This window comes from Moschus berezovskii, chromosome 1, assembly GCF_049115385.1.
Source record: "Moschus berezovskii isolate FMDL1 chromosome 1, NW_MosBer_1.0, whole genome shotgun sequence".
Lineage (NCBI taxonomy): Eukaryota > Metazoa > Chordata > Mammalia > Artiodactyla > Moschidae > Moschus > Moschus berezovskii.
This window is the reverse complement of record NC_142460.1, coordinates 87,776,827-87,802,274: the sequence shown is the minus strand read 5'-3', so window position 1 is coordinate 87,802,274 and position 25,448 is coordinate 87,776,827. Positions and strand designations below refer to the sequence as shown.

The 25,448-nt window shown below is 37.9% G+C and overlaps 2 protein-coding genes across 7 annotated transcripts in view; one reads left to right on the top strand and one right to left on the bottom strand.

The window, feature by feature from the left end:
* The window catches only part of EAF2 (ELL associated factor 2), a 56,112-nt gene extending 51,390 nt beyond the window's left edge, over window positions 1-4,722 (bottom strand). The window contains exon 1 of the mRNA XM_055418480.2: window positions 4,511-4,722. Within this exon, the coding sequence (XP_055274455.2) occupies window positions 4,511-4,616 (106 nt within the window). The 5' untranslated portion in view covers window positions 4,617-4,722. The remainder of the gene's footprint in view (window positions 1-4,510) is intronic.
* Window positions 4,723-4,809: 87 nt separating this feature from the next.
* Window positions 4,810-25,448, top strand: part of IQCB1 (IQ motif containing B1) — a 41,896-nt gene continuing 21,257 nt past the window's right edge. For 3 of the 6 annotated variants that reach the window (XR_008687481.2, XM_088837483.1, XM_055438044.2), the window contains exons 1-7: window positions 4,812-4,925; window positions 5,420-5,501; window positions 10,894-11,005; window positions 11,232-11,394; window positions 13,555-13,684; window positions 16,984-17,077; window positions 22,768-22,867. Coding sequence is in view for 5 of the 6 variants with exons in the window: in XM_088837483.1 (XP_088693609.1) it covers window positions 10,906-11,005; window positions 11,232-11,394; window positions 13,555-13,684; window positions 16,984-17,077; window positions 22,768-22,867 (587 nt within the window). In the remaining variant the exon portion in view is untranslated. Of the gene's footprint in view, window positions 4,981-5,419; window positions 5,502-10,893; window positions 11,006-11,231; window positions 11,395-13,554; window positions 13,685-16,983; window positions 17,078-22,767; window positions 22,868-25,448 lie in introns of all 6 variants that reach the window. The other 3 variants (XM_055438218.2, XM_055438133.2, XM_055438336.2) reach the window with 3 other exon arrangements.

The following is a 25,448-nucleotide window of genomic DNA, read 5'->3' as shown; positions in this document are numbered from 1 at the left end:
TAAAAAGTTTATTTCTTTCAGTTTTCCTTGGTTTGGAAACCCCACTACTAATTTTATCATTTTTTTATTTTCTCTGGATTTCCTTCGCCTGTATTATTTTCGTCAAGTTTACAGCGCAATTACTTATACCACATTAAGAGTAGAAAAGTATCTCCTGTTTTGTTCTCAATACTTTTCTGTTACTTTTTGACTGTTTCTGCTGCAGCATCACACAATGTCAGTATCTTCACAAAGGAGCCACAATTAGTATCATAAATTTATTTCCTGGGATTTGAACTAATTCAATTAACTCCAAAACGCATACCCTTTCCATTATACTACACTAATCAGAAGAACATTACTGTAAATATAATTTTAATCATATGTTCATTAGTGTACTCTCTAATATTTGCTCACACCAGAGCTTAACAACCACTTTATTGGGAATGGCTCCACTTGGTGCCTCACAATGTTCCTGCAGTCACTATCCATGAGCTCATCATATTATGACAGCAAAAAGTGGTGTCATTTACAAACTTAGGAATTTCAATTTTTATTCACTTATCTGGATATAAATTGTAAAACTAGTGCTAGCCCAATTCAGCACTTTTCCTAGCGAGTCCTATTACTCAAACTCTTCTACCCAGTGAGGCATCTGCAGTTAAGCATTTGGTTTATCATTTATAGAGCACCCCACATCTTCCCTACCACATGCCAACTATCTTTTGATAGGTTTTACTGCCAAGCCCTGATAAATGCTTTCTCAAAGTCTAAATAAATTACATTTACTGGCACTCCTCATACACATTTGAATATCCTTCGAGAATGACAGTGACTACTATTTATACTCTACCATGTACCAAACACTGTACTAGGTTGTCTATACTATCCTATTTAATTCTGAAATTCTGAAATGTAAATGCTATTATTATCATTTTACATTTTAAAAGCTGAGACTGAAACTCAGAGAATGTTCCCAAAGTTATATTACATATATAGGTGGTGAAGGTCAGAATTCACATCCAGGTTTTTCCAAAACCTAAGTGTATTGAACAGGCATAATTACCCAATTACCTAAAAATAGATACTTTGCCAACAAAGGTCTGGCTAGTCAAGGTTATGGTTTGACAGAGGATGAGATGGCTGGATGGCATCACTGACTCGATGGACATGAGTTTGGGTGAACTCTGGGAGTTGGTGATGGACAGGGAGGCCTGGCGTGCTGCGATTCATGGGGTCACAAAGAGTCGGACACGACTGAGCGACTGAACTGACTTTCTTCCAAGTCACACTGATTTGAGTGTTTGTTATAAATTAGGCCCACCCTGAAGGGGATTAAAAGGTACAAACCTCCAGTTACATAATAAACAAGTCTTGAGGATATAATATACAGCATAAGGAAAATGGTCAATAATGTTATGATAACTCTGTATGGGGACAGATGGTCACTAGAATTATGGTGGTGATAATTTCATAATGTATGCAAATATAAAGTCATTATATAGGACACCTGAAACTAACATATGTCAACTTTGTTTCAATAGAAAATTTTTAAATAAATAAATGGTTTTTATTTTAAAATGCTAATATATATTCTTACAAATTATGATACTTTTAATATGTATTTCACAACCTTACCTGTTAAAAAACTTAGAAGATTATAAAGATATTTACATTTAGGGGATAAATGAAAGCTTTGAGCATTATGTAAAACTGATACTGAAAATACTGTATTTTTCACATATCTATCAATTTAAGAATAGTTCATAATTTTAATAAAAAATGAGAAAATGCTGAATTTATTGCTTCATTCTATGGAGAAGATGAGCTCAGCAATTTAAAGTGAATTTTCTAAATTACATAGTTAATAGAAAAGTTGAAATTAATTATGTGTGTATTTCTGTTCCACTTCATTACTGAGCTTAAACATGAATATATTTTTTTTAAATAGAAACAGCTCTCCAACAATCTCCTTCAGAAAAAATATATCTTTATGCACAGTAGTGATAATTAAAACTAATAAACATTTTTGTTTTCCAGAAAGAAAATGCATAATTTTTTAAAATAAATAAACAAATCATGTCCACTTGCCTGTAAGAAAGTCTATAGTTTTCATCACTTACTCTGAGTCCTTAATGGGGTAAGAATCACATGGGAAATGAACCAATCCTCAAGGATAATGACTGGTTTTATTTTAATAAATCTTGAAAGGTGCTGTCTGCTTCAACAAGAAAAAAACAGGGTTGAACACCTTTCTAATGACTTCCACAGGATTAAAAGTATATTCAAACACCTGGGTTTATTGTGGTTATTACTGTTGCTGTTTTGTTTATTTTCATTCTTGTAACTGGATCATGCAAAGCTCTGATTCTGAAGACACAATTCCAGCATTTTGAGAACATTTATAAACAAAAGACTTCAAGGCATCTGCAAAGCGCTTTTTGAAGTCTATTTCTTTTTCACTTAATTTGGGCTTTATGCCCTTAAAAAGATATACCCAAGTATCATGAAAATAGAGTCTTCAGCAAATTTGTATAATCTTGAAACATAATTTAAAAAAAGTAATACTATGATGACTGCAAACCTGAGAAAGAAGAGGAAAGGAGAAAGAAGATATTTGAGAGAAAGGCATGGAGAAACCAGATAAAACTACCATACTTTTGGAGAATGGAACTGAAGAAGGAGAGAAACTGCACAGCCAGCACTAGCTGTCTCACTAGACAGTGTGGTAAAGAAGGGTCAGTGTTGAAGATCTGTTTGCAAATACCCCCCCATTTATTCTATCAACTGGATATTAACTTTGCTTAATAAAACCCTTTCATAAAATGTAAAAATATATCCTTGGAAAATTAAACCTGTAGGCTCTTGATATCTTCACTGTGAGTTACCATAATTAGATTGTGTACAACTAAGTAAACCTAAGGAGAATGTGAGTTTTACAAAAAGCATGCAACACTTCAGAGCAAAAACTATAAAGATCTCTAAAACAGTCTTAGGACAGAATGACTGAGAAGGGTGGAATGGTGAGACACTAAGGAAGGGTACTGTAGTAAGAGGAAGTGAAAAAATACCTACTTTACAATTTTGCCACAGAAAAATAAGAGGTTATGACTCAATGATCTCAAAGTTTCCTTCCCGCTCTATAATTCTATGAGGGCTATTATGCAAAGAATGAATGTTTTACATACCAAATCATAATATACTATAATTTCCTCCCTGGAATCTACACCATCCAACTACTATTAAAGCAAAAGAGTTCTATTTCCTACCTCAACAACATAAAAGAGAAAAATGTATCAAAACTAGTTCCAGACGACAAAAGAGTTTTCTAATAAATTAACAGTGCACCCTTCAATACTGTGATCATCACTATTTGATAAATGACTGAATGAAATCAGGGGTCCAAAAGAGATACAGATCTAAGAATGATCCAGAATCTTTCCCCAGAAATATACTAAATAAGAACCCCCATCAGTCAGAGACACCAAAAGTGAAGACAGGAACGAGTATTTCCCTACCAACCTAAAGGCATTCTCCTTCCCATTTCCCTTCGCCCCCCATCCACTTGTGCCTTACTACAGTTGTTCCTTGAGTCACACGCACGGGGCTGAGATTCACAGGTCCACTTACATGCGGAATTTCCCCCCACTAAACAGAATACCTGTATTTTCATCTTACAGATTTTCAAACTAATGAAGTGTGAGGACAAGTATGTGCTCCATTAGAGGTCACACACATGGAATCACAACTCTAGAGTCTGAGTCTGATTCTACCCAACGGCTTCAGCTTCTGGACCTCGGGTGAGTCATGTATCGACCGACTCCCTGGTTTCTGAGGCAGAGACAGCAGTAAATGGATTTTCCACTGCGCGAGGTCGACGCCCCTAACCCCGGCGCGGTTCAAGGGTCAACTGTACCTTCCTTTCCACCTCTGAATCGTCCACCAGTCAGCTCTGACTCCATCCATAGTCGCCTCTGCAGACCTACCCCACATAGCGTCCCTTTCTACCTGCTGTTGTGCTTAGTCGCTCAGTCGTGTCCAACTCTTTGCTACTCCATGGACTGAAGTCCGCCAGGCTTCTCTGTCCATGGGGATTCTCCAGGCAAGAATACTGGAGTGGGTTGCCATTTCCTCCTCCAGGGATCTTCCCAACCTAGGGATGGAACCCAGGTCTCCCGCTTTGCAGGCCTATTCCTTGCCGTCTCAGCCACCAGGGAAGCCCTGCTCAGTTCAGTTCAGTTCAGTCGCTCAGTCATATCTGACTCTTTGTGACCCTATGAATCACAGCACGCCAGGCCTCCCTGTCCATCACCAACTCCACTTAGAATTACCCACACCTGCGGCTTCCATCTGCCCGCTTCCACCGGCTCCCTAGCACTTTCCGGCTAAAGCAGCGGGTCGCGCAGGTCACCCCATTCTCTAAGGGGATCTGCGAATAAGGGGATCTGTTCGAACACGACCTGGAGAGGGCTGTGCTTGTGCACCCCCAAAACCAGAACTCCTCCCTTTCCCCTCGGGCGCCCTCACTCACAGCGCACAGTGTGGAAGGCACAGCGCGGCTGCTTCTCAAAACTGCCCCCTAACTTGAGAACTCGCTCACGGCTGTCAATATGCGAAGATCCAGCTGCTCCATTCATCCTTCTCCTGCGGCTCTGACTTTGCCTCGGCCGCTACCGCCAACTACCAGTTTCCAACTCAGCCGGAACGAGCTGCGCTTGCTGCTGCGAGGGCGGCCACTACGGACTCCGCCCCGCGCCCGCCGAGCGCCGTCCCACTGGGCGCTGATTGGCTTCCTGGAGAAGAGCGCCCCGCCCCTTGGCCGCGAGGCTCCTGGTCCCTGCGCCAAGTTCACGCGTTGCGACGCACGCAGCCCCCGGGAGGCCGTGCTTCTGAGGTACGCGCTGGGAGCCGAGTTCTTTCGTGGAGCTACGCGAGGCGGGAATGAGGTAGCCAGCTTGAAGTGGCGTCTGGGGAAGGAGGAGGCCCCGGGATACCCAGAGGGTAGGACCACAGGCTTCTGGACCAAGTGACCGGGCCTTTAGGAGCTCTTTGAAAGAGAACTGGCCTTTTTGAGGAGATGTGGTGTGGAAACGAGGAGGGGGAGGAGGGGAGTGGGCACGAGGCCTGATCTCTTGTCTGAGGCCTGGTAGCGCCAAAGCCGGGTCTAGAATCCGGAGTAAAGGAGCCCGTGGCCTCAGAGCGCAGTCTGTGGACCTGACTGGAGGCGACGCTGTTACCTCAGCAGTTGTAGCAGTTGTTATTTGGCCTCTGTTCCTAAGGAAGTTCCAGGTGGTATTAGTACCGGGATGGGGGAGGGGGAGGGGTTGAGGGGAGGCTGTTAAGAAGTGGGGATAAAGATTCAGAGTTAGGAACTGCAGATTTTAGGATCAGTTGCAGCCAGGTTGCATTGGGTTGCCGTCTTCATTTCTTTTCTTCACAGAGATCCTTGGCGTTAAGGGCACGGCCTGGAAAAAGAGATTCCGAGAAGATCAAGGCCAGAGAGCTTTTGGTCTGGCAACTGGGTAATAGCATTAATTACTGAAAAATAATGTCTTTTGTTTTTTTTCCGTCTAAAAAGTTCATGACTTTAAGGGTAAAGGTGACAAATGTGCTGTATTAGAGGAGAAGCACCCAAGAGAAAGTTTAGGAATGGTTGCCGTAACAGCGGTGGCTTTTCAAGGTGATTGAAAACTCCCTTTCTTAACTGCTGCTAAGTCGCTTCAGTCGTGTCCGACTCTGTGCGACCCCATAGACGACAGCCCACCAGGTTCCTCTGTCCCTGGGATTCTCCAGGCAAGAATATTGGAGTGAGTTGCCATTTCCTTCTCCAATGCATGCAGGCATGCTGAGTCGCTTCAGTTGTGTCCGACTCTGTGCGACCCCATGGACAGCGGCCCATCAGGCTCCTCTGTCCAAGGGATCTCTAGGCAAGAATACTGGAATGGGTTGCCATTGCCTTAGCTGCTTCTTTACTGCTGCTGCTGCTACTGCTGCTAAGTCACTTCAGTCGTGTCCTACTCTGTGCGACCCCATAGATGGCAGCCCACCAGGCTCCCCCATCCCTGGGATTCTCCAGGCAAGAACACTGGAGTGGTTTGCCATTTCCTTCTCCATCTTTACTGCTACCTTCTTCAAATTGTCATGTATTGTTCCAGGCAGGAAGATGAACTTGGCAGCCTCAGCCTATCTGCTTGTCTAAATTCTGCTGGTTTAAAGTGTACTAAGTCTGTTTCCTATGGTAGTTAAGCACTCAGGTTCTGGAGCCAGAATCTTTGGGTTTGAACCCCAGTTTCATACACCACAGAGTGACTTGTGCAAACCAAAGTTAGGTATGCTTATCAGTAAAATTTTGGGAAAAAAATAATAGTACTTATAACTTACACTTTTTCAGAGGATTAAATGAGGTAGTACAAGAAAGCATTTAAAATAACGTCATAAGTAAAAGCTCTCTGGTTATTATTTTTGAGATTTGACTGTCATGTAACGTTTTAGGGCCTTCTTTGGTGGCTGCCTTCTTTTCCAAATTTTAAATTATTCTAAGTGGTAGGAATTATTTTGTTTACAAGTTAGAAAGCTTGTTCATGGAAGCCCAGTCTTCTGACTCTATATGTTTTTCATTCTTATCTATATCATGTATTTGGCATTTAACATATTTTATAGAGTAGGCTGCAGTCCGTGGGGTGGCTATGGGTCGGACATGACTGAGCGACTTCACTTTCACTTTTTACTTTCACACATTGGAGAAGGAAATGGCAACCCACTCCAGTGTTCTTGCCTGGAGAATCCCAGGGAAGGGGGAGCCTGGTGGGCTTCCGTCTATGGGGTCACACAGAGTCGGACACGACTGAAGTGACTTAGCATAGCATAGCATAGCATAGAGTTATTTTATTTTACATATGTGTATGTATGAGTACGTGGACACTTTTCTTTCCTAACCTGAATGTGAGCCGGGAATCTGTCCTATTTAAAACCTTGGTGACCCTTACCTCTGTCATAGAGCCGTGTGCTTGTTTGGTGATGATGATAATGTTTCAGTAATGTTGGACGGAGGAGCCTGGTAGGCTACAGTCCACGGGGTCGCAAAGAGTCGGACACGACTGAGCAACTTCACTTCATTTCACTTTATTATGTTAACCAGAGATCAGGAACAGTATTATAAGTCTGTTTTACTTTAAAAAGGCTTTACAGCAGAAATCTAAAGTTTCCATCATATAACAAGGGTAAAAGTAGAACGTCAAGAAATTGAAGTTTTGGAATACCCAAAATTTGTGTGTTTATTCATTCTTTCAATCTACATAAATACTAAGACATTAAGTACCTACCACCCACCAAGTACTAGTCTATCCTCTGGGAATATAGCAGTGAATCAAAGATAAGAAGGCAGCCACCAGGAATCGTATGAGTTTTGCCCTTGTGAAGCTTACCTTCTAATGTGAATTTTCTCTAAACATATATTTAAATAAACTATATTGTACTAGCTAGCCCAGGAAGAAACAGATTAATGAACTAAATAGAATCCAAAAATATATGGAAGTGACATTTCAGGTTGTTTCTTTTGTATCCATTCATGATAAATTACCTCAGGAGTTTATGAAAGCTAGGTGCATTTGTTCTTTTTTCACCAATATGTAACTTCATCTAACTTTATAGCTTCCTATCATATACCATTCAAAAAACTAACTTACATATGTTTTGAAGGTTAAGTTGTAAGTAAATGAAAATACAAATAAAACAAAATTACAAAAATTGTAGAAAAATTTAGGAGATTATATTTTAGCTCTTAGGGTGGGAAGGACCTTTGTGACACCAAAGGTAGAAGTAATAGAGGGAAAGATTGTTATACTTGACTACATAAAAATTGTAAATATCTGGTAAAATGTAATTAAACCTTAAAAAATAAATGGCCGACAAGGATAAAGTGTTTATGAAAGTGAAAGTGTTAGTCCCTCAGTCCTGTCCAACTCTTTGCGACCCCATGGACTATAACTGGCCAAACTTCTCTGTCCATGGAATTCTCCAGGCAAGAATACTGGAGTGAGTTGCCATGCCCTTCTCCAGGAGACCTTCCCAACCCAGAGATCACACCCCATGTTGCCTGCATTACAAGCAGATTCTTTACCTTTTGAGCTACCCAGGAAGCCAAAATGTGTTTACAGCCAATGTAAAAGATAAAGGGTGTCTAATTCATGTATAAAAAGCTTAAAGTTTCTACAAAGGAATAAGACAAGCTAGTAGAAAAATTAAGAGGTGTAAATAGAAAATATGTAAAAAAAGAAATGGCCAGTAAACATGAAACATGTTGAACCTCCCTAATAATCAAAGAAACAAATTAAAACAGGATTTTAATTTCATTTTTCATCTAGCGAATTGACAAAAATGAAAAATATAACATTATTTACTATTATTTACTATTAAAAGGCTTAGTAAAATGAGCACCTTCAAACATTGTTGCTGGAAATATAAATTAGAACATCCATTTTGGAGGAAAGTTTATTGTCTAATGAAAAAATTTTAAAATACGTATCTTGCCATCCAGCCATCTGACTTGAAGGGAAAAATTCGTCCCACAAAGAACTATCATGAGTACATAAAACATGTACTTTGATATTCACTGCAGCATTCCATATAATGGTATACACTCTGAATGACTTCCAGTAGAGGAGATGCTTAAATATATTTTGATGCAGCCATTGGAAAGAATGAGATTAACTCTGTCCACTTTCTTGGAGGGTTGTATACCTTCTATGTGCCAAGAGTTGTGCTGGGCTTTTTAAAAAAATATTTCTAGAAAACTTGTTTTTTTTAATGATTTATATTTTACCTAATAAGGAATGCTTTCTGGATGCCTATATCATGACAAAAATGTGAACTGTGGTGCCAGTTATGAAGAATAATAGCTTAAAAAGTGAGTTAGAAATAGGATTTTGGAAATATGTTTCGTATTTTTTACTCTTTTATGTGGGAGGGGATATAATGAACATTGAAATGGAAATTTGAGTCGTATTGATCTGTATTTGAATACTTACTCTACCACATAGTGGAGAGGTGGTAGAACGATGAAAGTTTCTTCTTCAGGCTTTACTTTTTTTTAATCTGTAAAGTGGAGATGGTTATAGGCTCTGCCTCATAGTCCTGTTGTAAGGATTAAATGAGATAATGCTTATGAAAGCACTTCACATGGTGCTTAATTCAAAGTCAACAATGTTATGTTCAGTTCAGTTCAGTTCAGTTAGCCTTTATTAATTATAAATAAATAACATCTATACTTTTTTATGGTTTCTTTGAGCTTTGGATGCCTTAAAACTTTTTTTAAAGAAAAGGTTTAGCAGTAAATTAGGATGTGGATTTTTTTTTAAGATAATTGATTTTGTTTACTATGCTATTTATAAACAAGCTTTGGTTATTTTATAATAAAATTTCTGAATTATGTGTTCGGAATCCCCAAGACCAACTTCAGGTTCAGTGATTTGCTAGGAGGGCTCATAGTTCTCAAGATATAATTATATTCATAGCTATGATTTATTATACTACAAGGACACAAAATAAAGTCAGCAAAGGGAGAAGGCACATGAGGTGAAGTTCAGAGGAAAACAGGTACTCTCTTCCAGGAGAGCCCTATCCAAATGGAGTCACATAGGATAATGCTTAATTCTTCCTGCAATTAATTGTGACAACGTGTTGAAGTGTAGTCTATCAGGGCAGCTCACTAGCAACTCAGTGACCAGAATCTTTATTGGAGAATGATCATGTAGGTGTCCTCTGCTACCATATACCAGAATTCCAGACTTCAGGAAGGAAAGCAGGTGTTCACCATAAACCACATTGTTTTTACAGTTTAGACCCAGTGAACCACAGTAATAATGGTGGAAACCTCCTGAAATCCAAGTTCTTAGACACCAACCAAGAGCCAGCCTTATAAGGAGACCTTTGAAAATGATAGTAGTCTTAGGCCTGTATTGGGCTTCCCAGGTGCTAAAGAATCTACCTGCCAGTACAGGAGATGCAAGAGATGTGGGTTCAAACCCTTGAGTTGGGAAGATCCCCTGGAGCAGGAAATGGCAACCCAATAGCAACTCCAGAATTCTTGCCTGGAAAATTCCATGCACAGAGGAGTCTGGTAGGCTACACATAGGGTCTCAAAAAGTTGGACACGACTAAGCACACATACACACACAGGCTTAGATTAGCTCTTTTCTGCACACTTTCTCTTTTATGATAAAAGAAAATGAACTCCTAACCTAGTATTGTTGTGCAGATTAGAGAGTGAGTGTGAATAGCCAAGCACAGTTTCGGACTCTTAGTGCATAATAAGCAGTACCTACTGTAGCTGTTGTGAAAAAAGCTGAACGCCGAAGAATTGATGCTTTTGAACTGTGGTGTTGGAGAAGATTCTTGAGAGTCCCTTGGACTGCAAGGAGGTCCAACCAGTCCATCCTAAAGGAGATCAGTCCTGGGTGTTCATTGGAAGGACTGATGCTAAAGCTGAAACTCCAATACTTTAGCCACCTCACACAAAGGGTTGACTTATTGGAAAAGACCCTGATGCTGGGGGCAATTGGGGGCAGGAGGAGAAGGGGACGTCGATGGCATCACCGACTCGATGGACATGAGTTTGAGTGAACTCCGGGAGTTGGTGATGGACAGGGAGGCCTGGTGTGCTGTGATTCATGGGGTCGCAAAGAGTCAGACACAACTGAGCGACTGAACTGAACTGAACTGTAGCTGTTACACTAAAGTTTAAGAATCTCTAACTGGAGAAATCCAAGTGTCTTCCTGTAAGGAAGAAATGAGAGAAATCTACCTTTCACTTTTCAAACCAAGCAAAGCTATTGCTGTTTATGTTTCATACATTATTTAGGGGGTGACCTAACTAAGGGCCGTTGACCTTTATCTTTCTAATTCTGTTAAATATAGGTGGTATGAGAAATGAAGCCAACAGGTACAGACCCGAGAATCTTATCTCTGGCCGCTGAAGTTGCAAAAAGTCCTGAGCAGAATGTCCCTGTTATACTGTTGAAGTTACAAGGTAAGAAAATCTTTTTTGTGATTGGCTAATTTGTTTAAGTAACAAAACAAATCCCATCATATTAACATTTGTTTTTAATTTGTTCAGTGAAATCTTAACATTGTGATAAAGCAGTGATTTTTTTCCTTTTTAATGTATTTTTAGTTTTTATTCAACCTATAGAAATACAGATAGCTCTTGAATTTATTGAGCATAAATAAGTATATCTTATTTCCTTTCACCTTAGAAATAATAAACAACACACCTTTAGGAGGCTCAGAGTTGAAGAAAATCAAACAAGATATATATTGTTATGATCTCATTCAGTATTGCCTCTTGGTCCTCAGTCAAGATTGTTCTCGTATCCAGGGTGGTTGGACTACAGTTTCCCAGCTAACACAGATATTAAGGTAAAATGAAGCAATAAGTCAGCTTTTTGTTGAGGGATATAGTAGTAGATTCTTATTTTCATATTTGCTTTCCTTTCTTAAAATCTCGCTAACAAACATTAACTGATTCCATGGTATGTTATGGATGTATATTGTTCCTAACTGTACTTGTAAATATTTCACTGTCTAAAATTTCACTCCATAAGCTCTGCGAAGATGGTGATCTTGTCTTATGCTCACCACTGAATCCCAGGGACATTATAGACTCTTTATTGACAAAAAAATTTTGAAGAAACAAAGAGATTAAGACTCTTTGTTAAGTAGAGAGATTAAGACTCTCTACTTAACAGTAGAGATGGGACAACAGTCATGTGGATTTATCATACAAGACAGAATGAAAGAGGTGCTAAAATGAAAGGCATTTCAGGAGAGATACAGAAACTATTCATTTCACAGTATATTGATTTAGCTATCTCAAATTTATATTTCATTAGTAACCCAAATCATGCCAATAAATTTAGAAGCAGCATTTACTGATCTACTGCCACGCTAGAAATTAAGAGAAAAAGAGATCAAAATCTTTTTTATATAGGCGGCAATAAAATAAGCCAGATGTTCTCAGTTTGTAAGCCACTTCCTAATTAAGTAACTGAAAATGTGCAGTACTAATTGGATCTTAGTTTTTGAAACTGCTTACTCATAGTTAAAGATAGATAAAGGCCTGATTCAAGGTATACCATTAGGTATACCTTAACAACTGTATGTAATATTTTTATACTTTAATTTTCAAGATTATTTCCTGAAGTAAATAAAGCCTTATGTCTTTGTTTTATTAGATATGTTAGCTCATGGAAATATTGATTGAGCTAGACTCTCAGAAGTAGACTCTGAGTCTCAAGAAATCTACATGGTTGTGAATGTACAAAAATGTATTTCATTTATTAACATTTTCAGTAAAAATAGTACTTTTAATTAACTTTTGAAATGAAAGGGAAAAGAGAAACTGATGCATGTGGGTATAAGTCTCTTGACCTTCAGAACCAATATGCAAAAAAAAAGGCGTATTAGTTAAGTTTTTAGTATACTCGATATGTAGTAAGTGTTACACAAGCCTCAAGCATCAGTACTTACTCATTAAAGTACAAACATAGAGACCGTTCTTGGATTGGGGACTTTTTTTGGTATTAGTTTTCAGAAATACTTTTTGTTATTGAAACTTTTAAATATACTCATTTCATACCTAGGGGATGACTTTTTGTAAGGTTTCAAGAGGATCCACCATTTCTCTAAATGACCTTTCATTGTATGCTCAATGTACACACATTGATTGTGTGTACTAGAGTTTTTGCTGTTTGTCCTTCTGATGTAGGGAATATTTACAGATATCTGCAATCAGATATTTTGCAGGTTTTAGGAAAGGAGATCTCTTGGAAAGAATTGGTATAAAATTAGAGTGTTCCATTTCCTGATCTGTCCCTTGTAGACTAATACTACCCTAGCTATTTTTTAGCTGTCTGATGTCTAAAATCTATCAGTTAACACATATGTTATTCCCGAGTTAAATTCTCAAGGTATTCTATTGCTTTTAGAGTGTGTGTAGCCCATTCACCGAAAACTTGCCTCTTTCTCTTTATTGTGAGCCAAGTGTATTTTGTTTCCTGAAGAACTGACAAGTAAGTTTTTAGAAAACAGACGTCCTGGAGAAGGCAATGGCAACCCACTCCAGTACTCTTGCCTGGAAAATCCCATGGACGGAGGAGCTTGGTAGGCTGCAGTCCATGGGGACATGAAGAGTTGGACACAACTGAGTGACTTCACTTTCACTTTTCACTTTCATGCACTGGAGAAGGAAATGCTGGCCCACTCCAGTGTTCTTGCCTGGAGAATCTCAGGGACGGCGGAGCCTGGTGGGCTGCCGTCTGTGGGGTCACTCAGAGTCGGACACGACTGAAGCGACTTAGCAGCAGCAGCAGCAGCTCTAAATACAGGCAAAATTCGCACCACTGTTTACTTGTTAACAAAGTTGTTACACTGACTGTCCATTAAAAGTTCTTTATTGGCTTGACAACAAAAGAAAGATACTAAAATTTCTCATTAAGACACAGTGTTCAGAAGCCTTAGCATTTGTCTAAAATTTGTAATTGGCGCAAACTGAGTCACAAACTTATGCTCTTATTTCAGCCATTGCTGTGTGGGCTTGGAACCAGGAGAAGATGCAGAAGAATTTTACAATGAATTACTTCCATCGGCTGCAGAAAATTTTCTGGTTTTGGGGAGACGATTACAAACATGTTTCATCAATGCAGCTAAGGTATGTTTGTTTACTTAAGGGTTTGTGTTTTGTAGCCAAAACTGTTTAATTCTTGAGATGATGTTCCACATTGTTTTTCAGGTATGCAATATTTGGCTGAAAGTACAATTAGAGTAGCTTCCAAGGTGGCTTAGTGGTAAATGATCCACCTGCCAGGCAGGAGATGCAGGTTTAATCCCTGGGTCAGGAAGACCCTCTAGAGAAGGAAATGGCAACACATTCCATAATTCTTGCTTGGAAAATCCCATGGACAGAGGAGCCTGGTGGGCTATAGTCCATGGAGTTACAAAAGAGTCAGACATGACTTAGTGATTAAACAACAACTAGAGTAATGGATTCAAACATTTTAGCTACAAAAAAAACCTTTACAGTTGAAAATTTTATAGTTCTGACTGAAGCATACTATATGCTATGCTTTTTGAAGTATCTGCTTTACTACTCAGTTTTGAGCAACACCCATAGATATTTATTTCCATAGCATAATTTCTACTTTAATTAATAGTAGAGGGAAGTATTGTTCTCTAAGTCCAAGGCTTTGCTTTGTTAACTCCAATGGTAAAGAAGAATAAAGGTGAACTTTCTATTTGCTCATTCAGATCCTCTCTAGTCAAAATATTTCAACCAGAACATTTGGGTTCATATCAGTCCAACAAATATGTCTTGAGTGAATTATTCTGAATACTATATGTACTTTTTTTTTGACCCGTGGATTATTTTGAAGTATGCTGCTTAGTTTCCAGTTAGTTGAGGATTTTCTTGATATTTTATTGTTATCAGTTTCTAATTTAATTCTGTCATAGTCAGGTAACATACTGTGTCATTTCAGTCCTGTGTCTCCTGCATTAGCAGGCAGATTCTTTACCACTGAGCCACCAGGGACGCCCTGGATCTGATTTCTTTTTCTGGCTGTGCCACAAACTAACTGGATTCTTACACAAATCACTTGATTTCATTCTTCCTCCGTTTCCTCCTTTGTAAAATGAATTTCCATCTCACAAAGAGCTCAGACCATTATGAAAGCTATATGTTTTCATCAAAGCACTTTTATTTAATATTCCCCATTTAAAGGCAGTAATAATTATATTATTTTCATTCATATTTCTTTCAATACATTTCATAATACTTTCCTATTTATTACTATGGTGTTTGTATACAAATAAAAATTTTTTTAATATATCCATCAAAGGGAGTAAATCAGCTACAAAAAAAAAGAGGGCCCTTTGACCACAGAAGAAATTAAAATTGGTGGATAAAAATATGATGACAAGAGAAAGAGGATTCAGGGCACAGGCCCAGAAGGGCACAGAAGTAGTGTCCAGAATCCAGGCAGGAAGCTACTGTCTGAGTCCATGACTCAGGTGCCAGTGGAGCAGGTGCTGGTGTGATGGACAGGCTGGTTGAGTAGGAAGACTGGCTCTCTTTTGACCTCAAGGTCCAGCCTCTGCTTCTGAGCCCATCCAGTTCCTCCTGTAGCACTTGTTTGTTGATGGGTTATCATGGCATCAGCAGCATAGGCTAAAACAAAACAGTTTGGATTTTGGTTTAAAATTAATTAAAATTCTGTTTCTGCTGTCAAAAAAGAATAACAGGAAAACTGAATTTATCTATTAATTCTATCTACCTAGTTGTTTGTCAATCATGTATATATATATTTTAAATTAGTTGGTATGTTGGTAGTGGAGTACATAGTGGGACATACATAGGATTTTATGACCTAAACTGAAAACTTGTTAAAATATACATATACAGGCATACATACATATGTGTATACACACACATACATACATACATATATTCTATGTTTAAGAATAGAAAAGCACCTATGCCAGAATTTTGAAGTGACCTAGGGATAAATTTTGTTAACCAGTCTCAGAGGCCATGTATTTAAGGTTGACATTATCTGATGGACTTTTAAAAGAAAGTAGTAATTTTAGGAACCCAGCAGTATCCTTTGAGACTGTTAGTAATGAAGATTATGTGCCCTTTCTTTCAGTGAAACTGGCTAAGGCAGTTTATTGGACTAAAGGGATTCTTGACCTAATGTGACACTTCTTTCTTTTTTGATTGTTGTTATATTTGTTAGTACATGTCTGTTTAAGCACCTTTCTAACCCTGCACTAGAATAATAGGAAGAAAAGAGTAACCATAGCAATCATATTTTTGCTGTTATTACTGTTATGCCATAGTACATTCAGAATGTGGATGAGATTAATGGCCTTTATATTAACTTTGCAATAAAATTACATGGCCAGGGAAAGACAGAACTGTGAATGTATTCTGTTTCTTATTTCCCACTTTGACACATACTCTGCTGCTGCTGCTGCTGCTAAGTCACTTCAGTCGTGTCTGACTCTGTGTGACCCCATAGACGGCAGCCCACCAGGCTCCCCCGTCCCCGGGATTCTCCAGGCAAGAACACTGGAGTGGGTTGCCATTGCCTTCTCCAATGTGTAAAGTGAAAAGTGAAAGTGAAGTCGCTCAGTCGTGTTCGACCCTTAGCGACCCCATGGACTGCTGCCTACCAGGCTCCTCCATCCATGGGATTTTCTAGGCAAGAGTACTGGAGTGGTTTGCCATTGCCTTCTCCGCCGACACGTACTCTAATCTAGAATAATTCCTCACTCTACTTTCCAGAAGGAAAGAAGCAGAAAAAAATTGTCATTTATTTATTGGATAAATATTTATTTAACTGTGTGTTTGAACTGTTTTAGACACTGGGTGTATAGTACATAGTGGGTGTATAGTGGAGAGCTAAATAACATGGTCTCATGCTCTCATGGAGTCATAGAGTAGAAGCTGCAACTGAAATACACTGAATGCTTTATATGCTGACATTTATACGTGCATATCGCAGTGATGTTCAACCCTGGCTGCATACCCAAGTCACCCACTTAACTGTGTAAAAAGTAGATGTCTAGAATTTTAACTTTGGAGATTCACATTTCAGTATTTTTGGACTAAAACCTGTGCATAGGAATATTTTTAAAACTCCATAGATGATTCTTATGAATGACTGGTATCGAAAAATCCCTAGTGTATCAACTTATAGTTCTTATGCTTCTTATTTGTCCCATTTGACCTCTGGATAGCAACCGCTTCTGTTGTATGTTACTAGCCATAACTGCAGTTTTATAAATTAAGAAAATAAAAGCTTCAAGATTATATACCTCATAAATAGCTAAGATAGATCCAAAAACCTGGTCCTAAGACTCTCCAGAGAGAAGTCTATCTTTTTATTAATTAAAACAATTACAGTGAAGTCAATTCTTGTGTGTGTGTGTGTGTGTGTGTATGTTAAGGGTGAAGAAAAAGATGCATTACTACACTTTTTTGAAGTTGTGACTGATTCTCTCTTCTGGCTTTTGGGAGGCCATGTTCAACTCATCCAAAATGGTAAGAGAAAAGATTTTTAATGTAACTGATAGTCATTGTAGAGTCACCTGCTAGCAGTTTGATTTTTTTTTTTTTTCCTAAAAACAAATATTTCATTCAGTTCAGTTCAGTCGCTCAGTCGTGACCGATTCTTTGAGATCCCATGAATCACAGCACGCCAGGTCTCCCTGACCATCACCAACTCCTGGAGTTCACTCAAACTCATGTCCATCGAGTCGGTGATGCCATCCAGCCATCTCATTCTCTGTCTTCCCCTTCTCCTCCCGCCCCCAATCCTTCCCAGCATCAGAGTCTTTTCCAGTGAGTCAACTCATCGCCTGAGGTGGCCAAAGTATTGGAGTTTCAGCTTTAGCATCAGTCCTTCCAATGAACACCCAGGATTGATCTCCGTTAGAACGGACTGGTTGGATCTCCTTGCAGTCCAAGGGACTCTCAAGATTCTTCTCCAGCACCACAGTTCAAAAGCATCAGTTCTTCGGCGATCAGCTTTCTTCACAGTCCAACTCTCACATCCATACATGACCACTGGAAAAACCATAGCCTTGACTAGATGGACTTTTGTTGGCAAAGTAATGTCTCTGCTTTTTAATAGATTGTCTAGGTTGGTCATAACTTTCCTTACAAGGAGTAAGCGTCTTTTAATTTCATGGCTGCAATCAGCATCTGCAGTGATTTTGGAGCCGAAAAAATAAAGTCTGACACTGTTTCCACTGTTTCCCCATCTATTTCCCATGAAGTGATGGGACATGATGCCATGATCTTCATTTTCAGAATGTTGAGCTTCAAGCCAACCTTTTCACTCTCCTCTTTCACTTTCATCAAGAGGCTTTTGAGTTCCTCTTCACTTTCTGCCATAAGGGTGGTGTCATCTGCATATCTGAGGTTATTGATATTTCTCCCGGCAATCTTGATTCCAGCTTGTGCTTCTTCCAGCCCAGCGTTCCTCATGATGTACTCTGCATATGCAGATAAATACAGTTAAATAAAAGCACACTGAAATAACCATATACACAAAAAGTAAAGGCAAATTTGGATGTTCCAGCTTTAAACAGACATCATTTACAATAATATTACATTAAACTGGGGTGCTGGAGAAGACTCTTGAGAGTCCCTTGGACTGCAAGGAGATCCAACCAGTCCATTCTAAAGGAGATCAATCCTGGGTGTTCATTGGAAGGACTGATGCTAAAGCTGAAACTCCAATACTTTGGCCACCTCATGTGACGAGTTGACTCACTGGAAAAGAGTCTGATGCTGGGAGGGATTGGGGGTGGTAGGAGACGGGGACAACAGAGATGGCTGGATGGCATCACCGACTCTGTGGACATGAGTTTGAGTGAACTCCGGGAGTTGGTGATGGACAGGGAGGCCTGGCGTCTGTGATTCATAGGGTCGTGGAGAGTCGGACACGACTGAGCGACTGGACTGAACTGAAGGGGAATATTGCTAAAATAAAACTTTTCCTTAGCTTTTTCTATGTAGCAAATTTAAGATAAGGCTTAATAATTTTAACAGTTTATTCTAGAGGAAAAGTTTTTTATGTTTGTTTCAAAGATTACAGTTGTATTTTAGACTTAGTATGACAGAAATCCTTATGTAAAGAGTATAGATATGATTTAACTCACAGCCTAACTATTGAGGTAAGATTAAGTTTTTATATGGTGACATTTTACTAAACTGGAAAGTTACATTATAGGCTATTTCTATACTTACATTGAAAAATATAAATATATTAGTTTTATGTTTCCTTAAGACTAGAAACTAATGTTTAATAATAAGCGTGACAGTGTTCCTACCTTCTTGAAAGATTTTCTCTAAGAAAAATGTAATATATAGGAATAATATAAGAACATTGATATTTTTAGAAAGTAAAAATTGAGCTGAATATTAATATTTTATTTTTTACTTTCAGAAGTATGCATGTACATAATTTACAAAGTCAGAGAGTTCCATAAGGATTATTTAAAAACACGCAAACACAGTCCTTGGCCCTCACACCTCTCTCCATTTCCATTTTCCAAAGGCAATTACTTTCATGTTCAAATACTTCCTTTTAAAAAAAAAGCATTATCTGTTCATTTCCCTTTATGAAAAAATATTATTATAAATTTCTCTGCTGTAAGAACTATTTTACCAAAATGTAAAGAGCTTAGCTACACTATGGTGTATACTAAAAACCTAGTAAAAGAGAGCAGGAGACAGAATATGTGAAAAAGTTTTAAATATGCCATATTCCTTTTGAAAATAATAACTGTAACAAAAGTGACAGTATTTCTCAGGTCAGTCTGAGAAATACCAATAAAATAGGTATTAAATAGGATGTCCAGTAAGTTTTTCTCTCAAAAGATCCACTTCCTTGGAGAAATGGCTGACTCTATATAGGTATGAGGTTGAAAATATGCAAGGTAAGCCAAAAGTATCTTGAATACTAGATGGGAAGGAAGCAGTCAAAGTCTGTTAGGATTTTGTGAAAAGGACTCAGGAGCCAACATAAGGAGGCTACTGCTAGCCAGAAATGGGAAAATTGAACAGTAATGAGGGTAGTAACTACAGTGAATTAAAACACATCAAATATAGTGAGATTATTAACTTTAACATTTTTACTGTAGGATGTAGAATAGCTTAATTAATCTCTATGTACTCATCACTGAGATTCAATCATTATTAACATTTCTCTAATCTTTTGATTACTTATTTCCTGCCACAATTAATAACAGCATTAGAGTCTGCTAGGGAATCAATTCATTTTGAAAACTGGTAATAAATAAATCATTTATACTGCCTTTTCTTACATATTGATGAGGAAAATTTTTTCTTTATAAACATATTCCAGCTAATAAGTGAAAAGGTTATGATAGAATCATGCTATTTTACAACCTTTAGTGAACTGATTATCCATCACTGTCAACATCTCAAAAGGAGAGACAATCAGATATGAAGTGCCTCATTGTAATGTTTCATTATAACCTCACATATGACATGTATATAACAAAAATTCAAACATGAATCATTCTGATCCTGGAGCTCCAACTACCAATTTGTAGAAGGTCAGAGAAACATTAAATTACACCAGAGGAATGTAGTTAACTAAAGTAAACTGTGCGAAGCTCAAAGGACAGTTGACATAATTTTGTAAACAAACTGCAAGGGGAAAAAGGGTAGAGTAGAAACCCATAGGTTAAAAGAAATTTGAAAGATAACCAGTTACATTGTGTGGCTCCTGTTTGGATCCCAGTTCAAGTAAACTTCTGAAAATTCACCAAAAAATGGCAATGGGAGCAGTGACTGGATATTTGATAAAATCAGGGAATCATAATTATTTAGGTTAGATAATGGCTATATTTTATTTTTTAATAATTCATACATTATATTTTGGGAATATGTATTGAAATATTGCTGAATAAAATTATTTGTCTTAGATTTGCTTTCAGATAAAATGGGAGGGAGGAAGTAGATGGGGTAGGTGAAACAAGATTGGCCATGAGTTGATCATTGTTGAAGTTGAGTGACTAATACATGCAAGATCATATATACTACTATTATACATGTTCAAAAATTTAATTGTAAAGTTTAATTTTAAAAAATTGGCAAATATCAGTTTTTGTTGAAAGACCATATAGTTATCTGACTATACTTGAAAACAGTATAGGGGTTCTAAAAATAAATCTTATATAAGATAAATGTTAATAAAGTAGAATAACTTCAACAAATTATTTTATCATATTTTTTCCAAAATAGAGAAAAGATATATAAATACTGCATACTACATGATTTCAGTGAATTCAGAATTGAAGAGTTATTAATAAACATCTTTGGGTAGACAAAAATAGAAAAGTACACTTATCCCAGCTACAGAGAATTTTTTTGCTATTGAAAAATAGAAAATAAAAAAACATAAAAATATTTAATATCAGAAGCTTTTTGAAGTTGTTAGATTTTTAAAAATGGTATCTAGTGAAATATTGGATTATGTAAACAGAAATGAAGAACAGTAGTTAGTATGTGAAAGAAATCAAATATGTCCCCTCAGGAGACTGAAAGAGGAAAAAATGTGTAGAAGCTAGGATAGTGTTCACAGAGCTGCCTTGCCAGCATACCTGATCCCACTTTAATTAAAATTCTGGTCAGTTAATGAACAGAGGACTATTAACTGACATTTAATGGGAACCTACGCTGTTTCTAGACAAACCTAGATAGTGTGTTGTCACTCTGCTTATTTAACTTCTAAGCAGGGCACACCATGCAAAATGCTGGGCTGGATGAAGCACAAACTAGAAATCAAGACTGCTGGGAAAAATATCAGTAACCTCATATATGCAGATGACACCACCCTTACAGTAGAAAGTGGAGAACTAAAGAACCTCTAGATGAAGGTGAAAGAAGAAAACTGGCTTAAAACTCAACATTCAGAAAACGTCCCATCATTTCATGGCAAATAGATGGGGAAATAATGGATACAGTGGCAGACTTTATTTTCTTGGGCTCCAAAATCACTGCAGATGGTGACTGCAGCCATGAAATTAAAAGATGTTTGCTTCTTGGAAGAAAGGCTGTGACAAACCTAGACAGCATATTAAAAAGCAGAGACATTACTTTGCCGACAAAGGTCCGTCTAGACAAAGCTATGGTTTTTCCAGTAGTCCTGTAGAGATGTGAGAGTTAGACCACAAAAGAAGGCTGAGCGCCAAAGAATTGATGCTTTGAAATTGTGGTGTTGGAGAAGACTCTTGGGAGTCCCTTGGATTGCAAGATCAAACCAGTCAGTCCTGAAAGAAATCAACCCTGAATATTCATCAAAAGGACTGATGCTGAAGCTGAAGCACCAATACTTCGGCTACCTGATGTGAAGAGCCAGTTCACTGAAAAAGACCCTGATGCTGGGAAAGATTGAGGGCAGGAGGAGAAGGGGATGACAGAGGACAAGATCATTGGATAGCATCGCTAAGTTAATGGACTTAAGTTTGAGCAAACTCTAGGAGATAGTGAATGGGAAGCCTGACGTGCTTCAGTCCATGGGATCACAAAGAGTCTGACATGACTTAGCAATTTAATATAACAACAACCCTGTTCTAGGACATTTTACAGTAGTCTGTGAGAGAGTTGTTAGTTTTAACTTTTCAGAGGAAGAAGTAAGGTTTTCTGAGAGGTTAAGTGACTTGCGTAAGCATGTAGTGCCAGGTCTTCATAACTTTGTGTTCAGAGCCTAAAAGTTATAAACCAAATACTCTTCTGGGTAGTTAGTAATTTTATTATTATTTAAGACAAGGTATTAGCAAATATGGTACATTATATAACAGTTAAATTTCTAAGTACATGAGCTGCTGATTATAGTCATCTGAACTATTGCTATTCCTTCATATTCTTTTTTTCACAGAAAATGTGATTGTCTTCACTGAAATCACTGTTACAAAAGGAGACTCAGTTTTAGGATATGTTATATTTTATTTTTAATTTAAGGGAAGATAATGATACATTCTTAGCTTAGTATTTCTTTATTTGTAACCGTCCATAAAAATGGAATAACTGCCTTATTATGGTTATGGAAAAACCAAGTATAACTTTACTGCAGAGTGTATCAAGGCAGGAAATTTAGCAGAAATGCTTATGCTTTGATCTGGTTTTGAAAAGACAAGTAAATCCAAGTTGTATCATCATAGAATCGTAATCTTTCTTTTTTTCTCTTTTTTTAGTACTGAAAAGTGATCATTTCTTGCGCTTACTGCAAACTGATAATGTTCAAATAGGATCTACGGTCATGACTATGCTACAGAACATACTGCAGATCAATAGGTGACTTGGCTTTATAAAATATATAGAATTTTTTGTTTTTGATTAGAAGCATTACCAGTTTTACTAAAATCAATTGTATATGACTTGTACATAATATTTAAGAAACTTTGTTATTACCATTGTATTTTTTAAAAATGAATATACAAAAATATAAAATACTGTAAGAAAGGTTATTATCTAATTTGTATCTTATCTCAGAACTTAAGATTTTACTCCTATCTCGGTCTTAGAGAAGAAAAATTACTGTGATATCAGAAGGAGACTATTGGGATCACAGTAATAAATGACTAATCAGATAGCATCACTGACTCAATGGACATGAATCTGAGCAAACTTCAGGAGACAGTGAAGGACAGGGAAGTCTGGCATGCTGCAGTCCATGGGGTTGCAGAGAGTCAGACACAACTTAGTGACTGAACAATCATGTACTTATTTAGCAGACTGCAAGCTCAGTGTTTGCTAAGTGCTATGCCCTTCTAGAGTATAAAAGAAGTAATAGACAAATTTTCCCAGGTTAAAATAGAAGGGCAGAGTAAACACTATTGAAATCATTTATTTTTTTTCAGCTCAATATGGATTTATTAAGCATCACACGTTGGAGAAGGAAATGGCAACCCACTCCAGTGTTTTTGCCTGGAGAATCCCCGGGACGGGGGAGCCTGGTGGGCTGCCGTCTATGGGGTCGCACAGAGCCGGACACGACTGAAGTGACTTAGCAGCAGCAGCAGTATATGTGCCAAGTATTGTCTATCATTGGATTTATAAACTCGATTAAGATATGAACCTTATCTTCAAATAGCTTACAGTACAGTAGAAGAGACTAATACATAAACACAATTATATTACAGTGTAATAAGGTACAGTGTTTACTAAGTATTAAGAAGCTCTCCTAAACCAAACTGAGGTGGGGGATACTTCCAAGAGAATGTAACACCTGAGATGAAACTTCAAGGATAAGAAATTAACCAGTGAGGAGAAGAGAAAACAATATTTCTAGGCAGAGGTAACAACATAAGCAAATGCACAGAGATAAGAAACAACATGCAGAACGTGAAAAGTAGGCTAGAGTTCATGAGACAAGATATCATGGCAGAGAGAGCTACACAAAGAGAGAACCCCAGAGATCTGCAGAATCCCCTTCAAGTTTTCAGTGGAGTATTGATCAGCACATGCCTTTGAGGAAACTACTCAGTGTCTTGGAAACAATAATCCAAAAGGATTAAAAGGAGCAGTACCATAAACTCACACAGAGCCAGAATGCTGCAAAACTGGAAAACGTCGTAAAAAATGGAGCATTAGTTAGAGTACTCAGGATAGTTTCATCTTAGTAGTGGGGGATAATAGCACTAGACTGAGCACTGTTGTGGATCATCTAAACAATAAAAGCAAGATCTGAAAGGATCAAATTATTTCCAGTCAATTTCACTTCATATGGTTATTGACACTGCCTACATCTTAAAATAGTGTACATAGGCAGGAAGTTTAGCAGAAATGGTTATACTTTGATTTGGCTTTAATAAGATGAGAAAATCAAACTTATGCCATCATAGAATCTCTATTTTGATCTCTTTTTTTTCCCCTCTCTTCCTTTAGTAATAAAAAGTAGTCATTTCTTGCAGGAATCATTTCTGCAAACTGATGATATTCAGATAGGATCTATAGTCATAACTATGTATGAAATTCTAAAAAATGTAAACTAGTTTATAGTGACAGAGGTATAAATAAGGTGCCAGGGAGGGTAAGTGGAGAAGGAGTACAGTGAAACAAAAGGAAACTTTAAGGGGTGATGGATATATTCATTATCTTTATTGTGATGGGGGAATGTCAAAACTTACCAAATCATACATTTAAATATGTGCAGTTTGCTGTATATCAGTCTGGTCAAAATAAAAACTCATCAAGTCTTGATGAACATTTTGATATGGAATGAAATAAAAGTTGAATTCAGGTATGATACCAAGTTTTCTGTATTGAATAATAGATAGTGGTATCAGCTCAGTTGCTCAGTAGTGTCTGACTCTTTGCAACCCCATGGACTGCAGCAGGCAGGCTTCCCAGTCTATCACCAGATCCCAGAGCTTATTCAAATTCATGTCCATCAAGTCAGTGATGCCATCCAATCATCTTATCTCTGTTGTTCCCTTGTCCTCCTGCCTCCGTTCTTTCCCGGCATCAGGGTCTTTTCTGAGTCAGTTCTTTTCATCAGATGGCCAAAGTACTGGAGTTTCAGCTTCAGCATCAGTCCTTCCAATGAATATTCAGGACTGATTTCCTTTAGGATGGACTGGTTTGATCTCCTTGCCGTCCAAAGGACTGAAGAGCCTTCTCTAACATCAAAGTTCCAAAACATCAATTCTTTGGAACTCAGCTTTTTTTATAGTCCAACTCTCACAGCCATACATGACTACTGGAAGAACCATAGCTTTGAGTTCGCAGACCTTTGTTGGCAAAGTAGTGTCTCTGCTTTTTAATATGCCTTCTACATTTGTCACAGCTTTTGTTCCAAGGACCAAGCATCTTTTAATTTCATGGCTGCAGTCACCATCTTCAGTGATTCTGGAGCCCCCCAAAATAAAGTCTG